General features: G+C 41.4%; 1 protein-coding gene across 1 annotated transcript; it reads left to right on the forward strand.

The window, feature by feature from the left end:
* Positions 1–274: 274 nt before the first annotated feature.
* On the forward strand, positions 275–6419 carry LOC132821392 (alpha-1,4-N-acetylglucosaminyltransferase-like). Its single transcript, XM_060833972.1, has 2 exons — positions 275–754; positions 5829–6419. Exons 1-2 carry the CDS (start codon positions 275–277, stop codon positions 6417–6419), a joined length of 1071 nt encoding a protein of 356 aa, XP_060689955.1.
* The last annotated feature ends 1003 nt before the right edge of the window (positions 6420–7422 follow it).

The raw sequence follows: 7422 nt of genomic DNA on the forward strand, positions 1-7422 counted from the left end.
ATGGTGGAGATCGGAGGTGATGGGGTTCCGATGCACCTTGTCTAATGGATGTTCCACCCATTAGCTCTGCCTGACCCTCCACTGATGCTACCAGACCTGCATTCTCTGTTTGTATTTCAATTTCCATTTCAATTTCCAGCGACTAATGTTTGGCATTTGACCTCATAATTGATGTTTGCTCAGGTATAGCTACACAATAGTATGATGGGACTGTTTTATATTCACGCTAATGTTTCTTTCTTTTCATAGAAATCTTCAAACAACAATCTCCAGCATGAAGAGGAGTCACAAATCATTCTTAATTTTCCTCATTACAGTAATTGCCATTATCACCCACACTTTGTTATATTCCTCTTTGAATAAAGGATACTTCAACTTAACTGAGTTGAGAAAAAAGTTGCAAAATTATGCCGGCCAACTGAAATGGGTGATATCTGGCCAGGTCTCCCCTGCAACCACAATGACTGTGAAAGGCCCACACCCAACCACAGAGCCCGGAATTTTTTTTTTACAGACTTCCAGTGAACTAAATCCTAAACCATTGGTCATGTGCAGCATCGAATCAGCAGCAAGACTAAACCCAAACAAACCTGTCTATTTCTTTATGAAAGCATTCACTGGGAATGTATCTGCGTTTCGGGAACCTGAGTACAAAGCCATCCCTCTGCTTTCTTCATTCAAGAATGTCATCATCTTGCCCTTGAATCCTAAAGAATTGTTCAACAACACACCCTTGGCTGGATGGTATGAGAAGGTAAGGAACCGTGTATGGTAAAACCTACTCTTAGATATCAATCTGACAGATGAAATAATTAGCTTTCCTGACAAGCTGAATCCCAGGTTCTATATGTCTCCAGTGACATGTCATGCTGAATTGGAAGTCCTATGGCTTTTGGATTGAGGTTCAGTTTCAGGTCCAGTTAATTCATTGCAGAATGTGGAAGAAAACCAGGATTATTTTCCTTTTGAAAATCAGCATTTGTCTCAATTATTCAGTTTGCACTTTGTTCATTTGTGAATGGGGATATTAACTTGGAAATTTCCCAGAAAATATTAATTCAATCTGTATCCGGCAAAGATTAGATCAACATTTTGCTGTGTGTTTCTCTCATGCAAGTTTGAGAAAATGGGGATTATCTGTAAATACCAGTTAATTTCACACCTGAACAATGTTGAAATAATTTCATGCATTTAAGCCCAGAGGGTGAAGCTCAGACAGGAGATGGCAAGAAACCATTCCCGGGAGGCTGGCAGCAGTTTTATTTGGTGACTTAACTAGTTAATCTCTGTTACAGAGCTGGAGGGGAAACATGAACAAAACTTTTCTTTTTCAGTTAAGCACAGAACCAAAGTCTGCAGTCAGTTCATGATTGAGAGAGGACTCGAGACTCAGTCAATTCAGTGAATACAATTTGGGAATAAAAACCATTTGGGTGCCAGTTGTGGCTGCAAGAAATATTGTCTATTGCACAATCAGAATTTCTATTTAACTCTGTCTGTAGAGACTGTTTCCCATCTGGTTACACCACAATCCAGTGACTTTCCCCATGATCTTCCTTGTGGAAGTTACCTCTACCATCTCCCTGATTGATATCTTGCCCTGTAAATCCATCAGGAATATTTCAGACATCTCAGGAGGTTCCTGCTATGCTTCTATTGAATTCCATCCCATATGTCTGGTTTATCTCTCATCCTCACTCTTTCTCCCTGGGTACACAATGACCATATTCTAAGCTGAGCTCATATGAAACCTTGTCTTTCCATGTAATATGGAGCATTCCAACTGTTCCGCAAGCTTGGCAGGTTTACACTTGGAAGATGTTCACCTGGAGATAGCCCTGCTGCCACCATGATTCAGCTGTGCTAACATTTATTACCTGTCCCTCGTTGCCCTTGAGAAGGTGGTGCAAACTGCCTTCTTGAACCTCTGCAGTTGGTATGTTGTCAGTAGACCCACAATCCCCTTAGGCAGGAAAAGTCCAGAATTTTGACCCAGTGACAGTGAAGGAACGGCGACAGACTTCCATGTCAGAATCATGAGTGGCTTAGACAGGAATTTGCAGTGAGTGATGTTCCCTTGTATCTGCTGACCTTATCATCCCAGATGGGAATGGTCGTGCGTTTGGAACATGCTGTCCATGAACCTTGGTGAATTCCTGCCGTGCTTATGAAAGATAGTAAACATTGCTGCTCCTGAACATCGATGGTGAAGGAGTGAATGTTTATGGAAGTGGAGCTATTCCATCAGGCTGCTTTGTTCTGGATGGTGTAAAGCCTCTTGAGTGTTGTTGGAGCTGCACCCATCCAGACAAGTGGGGAGTACTCCAACACACGCCTCAGCTGTGCCTTGTAGATGATGGATAGTCTTTGAGCAGTCAGGAGGTGAGTTACTTGCTGCAGTATTCCCAGCTTCTGACCTGCTCTTGTAGCTACTGCAGGTATTGGGTGAGATCCGGGCACTTTCTAGTTAATGTGGTACCTCGGATATTGATAATAGTAGATTCAGTTTTGGGAACACCACGGAGTATCAAGGGATGGTGATTAGATTGTCTCTTATTGGAGATGGTCATTGCCTAACATTTGTGTGGTGTGAATGTTGCTTTAACCAAAGACTGAATATTGTCCAGATATTGCAGTTTTTGAACAAGGATTTCTTCATTATCTGAGGAGTTATGAATTGTTCTGAACACTATGCAACCATCGATGAACATCCCCATTTCTGATCTTATGATTGCGGGAATGTCACTGATGAAGCAGCTGAAAATACTTGGGCCCAGGACATTTCCCTAAAAAACAGCTGAAGACTTGCCCTGGAGCTGGGATGATTGATCTCAAACAGCCATAACCATCTTCCTGTGTTTCAGGTATGATTCTGACTATTGGAGGGTTTGCCCCTGATTCACATTGATTCCTGTTTTGGTTGGGTTCCTTGAGGCTACTCTCAGTGGAATCCCACCTTGATGTGAAGGACTGTCACTCCCACCGCACCTCTGGAAATGAGCTCTGTTGTCCATGTTTCAAAATAAGGGTGTGATGAGGTCAGGAGCTGAGTGGCGCTCATTGAACCCAAACTGGGCATCACCGAGCAGGTTATTGCTGAGCAGATGCTGGAGATCAGAGTTGAGAATGTGTTGCTGGAAAAGCACAGCAGGTCAGGCAACATCTGAGGAGCAAGGTAATCGACGTTTTGGGCCAGAGCCCTTCATGAGGAATTTTCCTGCTCCTCGGATGCTGCCTGACCTGCTGTGCTTTTCCAGCAACACACCTGACATCACTTTACTGAAGGTCGAGAATAGACTGATGGAGTAGGTTTGACCAGATTGGATTTGTCCTGTTTTTGTTAATGATCCTACCTGGGCAATTTTCCACATTGTCAGGTAAATACCAATGTTGCAGCTGGACTGGACAGCTTGGTGAGGGGAGCAACAAATTCTGGAGCCCAGATCTTCAGTACTATTGTGGGAATGTTGTCAGTGCCCATAACCATTACAGCATCCAGTGCCTCCTGCTGCTTCATAATATCACGTGGAGTGAATCGGATTGGTTGAATAGTGATATCTGTGAAGCAAGGTACCACTGGAGGAGGCCAAAATGGATCATCCCCTTGGAATTTCTGGTTGAATTTAGTTGAAGATAGCTGAAGTTTGTTCTGAATACTTCAGTAATATGTTTTGCACTGATATGCTGGGCTCCTCCATCATTGGGGATAGAGATATTTGTGGAACCTCCTCCTCCAGTGAGTTATTTAATCATCCATCACAATTCACATGTCGATGTGGCAGTCCTGCAGAACTGAGATCTGATCCATTACTTGAGGGATCTCTTAGCCCTGTCTATCACTTGCTGCTTATGATATTTGCTGTGCAGGTAGTCCTGTTTGGTAGCTTCACCAGGTTGGCCCCTCATTTTTAAGTATCCTTCATGCTGCTCCTGCACTCCCCATTTAACCAGGGTTGATCTCCTGGCTTGATGGTAATAGTTGAGTGGGCAATACGTCAGACCATGGAGTTGCAAATTGCAATTTAAAAGTCAGGAATAGTTTTCGAAAATAGGAGGAACCTTTTTTTTATTAGAGTGGAGACAGAGTTTCCAAGATCTCAAAAGAGTTGAGAATGTTGTTCATCAGCAGTTGTGTTTCAAATTATCCTTTTCATTCCAAGGAGAAAGAGAGTATAGCTCTCCAGGACATTGCTTCATGTTTGTACCTGGAGACAAGACTGATGTGGTTCAAGATCTCCTGGAAAAACAAGCATCAGATGTCATTTTGAATATCAGCTTACAGGATTTTCCAAACATCACAGAATATCAAAGACAGAGTTTTGAATCTGCCTGGGTCCAAGAGAAGCTGAAGCTTGAGACCAAGGTCTGTTGGTGAAAGCCTGTGTACCCATTGGAAAGACCAGATTTATGGGGAGTTGAAACAAGGCTCAAACTGTCACTTAGCTTCAGCGAGAGGGTGGCTCTCTGGGGCAAAAATGAAAATCTCACTGGGAAAAATAGTTCTCATCTTTAAGGTTACCAGCCTTGGAAAAGAAATGAACAAAAATCAGCTGCTTTGGGAACTAAGAATAACTTTGGTTTGAAATTGGAATATTGAAAGTCTGGATGTAAGTTCATTCTCTTAGCTGGAAGATTTTGTTTCCGACATTTCGTCACCATACTAGGTAACACCATCAATGAGCCACCGGATGAAGCAGTAGTGGTGTAGCCCACTTTCTATTTACCTGTTTGTGTTTCCTTAGGTTGGTGATGTCATTTCCTGTGGTGATGTCATTTCCTGTTCCTTTTCTCATGAGGTGATAAATAGGATCCAATTCAATGTGTTTGTTGATAGAGTTCCAGTGCTTCATCCAAAGGCTCACTGAAAATGTTACCTGGTATGGTGACGATATCTCTGAAAATGAACCTTCCAGCTCAGTGAGCAAACCTACATCCAGTACCTCAACCTGAGCTACAAATCTTCTCAAAACTCACTTATATTGAAAATCTACACACAAAGGACAATGGATAGTTTTATTTTCCATTGGGTCAAGAAAATGAAGAGGTACTATTCTATTCTGTGTTTTTAAAGTATAATTTGCCATCAAAGATTTGTTCAATGAATAATACTTTCAATTATTTGTTACAGTAGGTGTCTCAAATTATGAAAGCTTGATCCATTCAGTTTTAGTTTGAAGTTTGAATATTGTTTTCCAAGCATTGGTCTCCATGGGAAACTCCAAACTTTATAGTTATAAAACTATCAGGTTGTACCTGAACGTTTTTGTTGTCTCTTGTGACATTCAATCAATCCCCAAGGTAGACAGATGCACGAGAGCAGGATGAGTGATTGAGCATGTGAGATACAACTCATCCAGTGACTCAGTCTTGAGATAAGTCACATTTTTAATTTCAAATAGATCTGTATTTCTTTTGCACATCAATATTTCAAAACGAGCCACTGAACAGTGTAAGGAATGTATTCAGAAATACTCTCTCGATTTGAAGACAGGAAGGGTTGTTTTTGAGTATGTTTCAATGCTTCATTTGACATTGCTGTGGTGTGATTCCCAGGACACTGGCTCTTGTGGTTGAAGTTGGAGACTGTGCTGGGGGGCAATGGGGAAATTGGCTGCAGCTTTTCTCCCTTGAAAGACCGTGCAGGTTTACAACTGAACCAGCTCAGATTCCTGTCTCCTCAAGACCTACCTTGCAGCCCATTACAAAGTGCTCTCAGGAATCAGTGTTCAACAAATGAGTATTGTGTGGAGGGAGTGGATTGCATTTGGAGAGAAGGATCATTTAAAATATCAAAAGATATAAGTGATAAACCTTTTATTCTGTTACAGGTAGATCCCAGCAAGGAAGGATATTGGATTCACGTGCTCTCTGATGGCTGCCGGCTGGCCTTGCTGTGGAAGTATGGAGGCATCTATCTGGACACGGATACCATTTCACTCAAACCCTTGGAGTTTCAAAACTTCATTGTTGCAGAGTCAGCAAACTATGCGAGTAACGGAATTTTGGGATTTAACCGTTCTCATCCCTTTTTGGAGAACTGCCTGACTGATTTTGTTGAGAAATATAATGGAGCAGTTTGGGGCCAACAGGGTCCGAAACTGATAACCAGAAACTTGAAGAAATTGTGTGGGACTGATAATCTCAATCAATTTCTCAACAAAGAATGCAAAGGGATTGGGTACGTGCCCAACTACCTCTTCTACCCAATTCCATATCAGAGCTGGAGACAGTATTTTGAGAAAAACAGATGGAACAAAACTAATGATGCTATCGAAAAGGAATTCTCAAAGTCAAATGCAGTCCATGTCTGGAATTTTCTGAGTGGTCATCAGAAACATGATATTAAAGGAAGCCAATCATTAATAGAATATTTCTACCAGAAATATTGTCCAAGCACATATGGAACTCTGTCAAATTAATGTTTATTTGAATCAAGTGTAAAATTTATATTGAAAATTAATAATAGCAAAATTATTGTTAATCAAACTAATCACTGGCTGGTCCCAACTGGTCCCAGTTGGCTCCACCTCATTGTACCTTTCCCTGTGTCTTTCTGCTCTCTGTGAGGCAGTTGGGTCATGGTGAGGAATGTGTTTCCATGCAACTAGCTGTCCTGGAGGAAAGTGGGAGAGATGCAGGGGGAAAATTGGGAACTAGGATTGAGTTATTCAGATCAGGGATAATTAATCATTCATCCTCCATATTTTAAGACCCCAGGGATATTTCTGGAACCCTTTCTCTTTCTCTCAATCATTGTGTTCCCAATCACCTTGTCTCTGGTTAGTGATTGTGTCGGGGATTTATGAATGAGGGTTTCAATGTTAGTGATGCTGCCTACATGGACAATAATTTTATAGCTAACACTGAAAATGGAATCTGAAAGTCACTTTGATCTGGCATATTCTTTGTAAGATATTTTTTGTAAGTATATTTTAATCATGTGTATTTTGATGGGTTTATTTTTGTTGAAATCATTCTCAGTTTATTTCTGTTTCCTGATGGATCATGAAACTGATGTAAAAGTTTGATTCCTCCCTGTGTACTTTGATTAATCTGTTAGAACAAAATTGATCTATTTTTAAATCGCTGCAGGGTTTCAATATTCGAGATGGTGTGTGTATGTATATATAAATCTCTGCTGATGATTTTGACACAGTAAACTGTTTTGGAAAGAGTTGAATTTGTTGTTGATTTTATTCACTTCTGTGCTGGATTGAGTCAGCAGGTTCGAGCTGAGAGTTAACATTTCCCGCATGTTTTTCTTAAAGGGTTGTTCTCTGATGCAGCGATCACTGGGTGCTTCCCAGTTCCTTGGGGAACCTTATGTTCCTGTCTGTCCCCTTCACTCCCAAACCACCACCAATCACACAATCTGGAAGAATGTTCCTGCAGAGCTGTTGGGGGCCAGGGTCTGAGCAATGT

Source organism: Hemiscyllium ocellatum, chromosome 13 (assembly GCF_020745735.1).
Source record: "Hemiscyllium ocellatum isolate sHemOce1 chromosome 13, sHemOce1.pat.X.cur, whole genome shotgun sequence".
NCBI lineage: Eukaryota > Metazoa > Chordata > Chondrichthyes > Orectolobiformes > Hemiscylliidae > Hemiscyllium > Hemiscyllium ocellatum.

What these genes read in the sequence shown, in the direction of transcription:
- LOC132821392 (XM_060833972.1), top strand. Translation starts at nt 275, where the DNA reads ATGAAGAGGAGTCACAAATCATTCTTAATTTTCCTCATTACAGTAATT. An exon ending in TGGCTGGATGGTATGAGAAG is followed by an intron (nt 755 to 5,828) that starts GTAAGGAACCGT and finishes ATTCTGTTACAG; the next exon opens with GTAGATCCCAGCAAGGAAGG.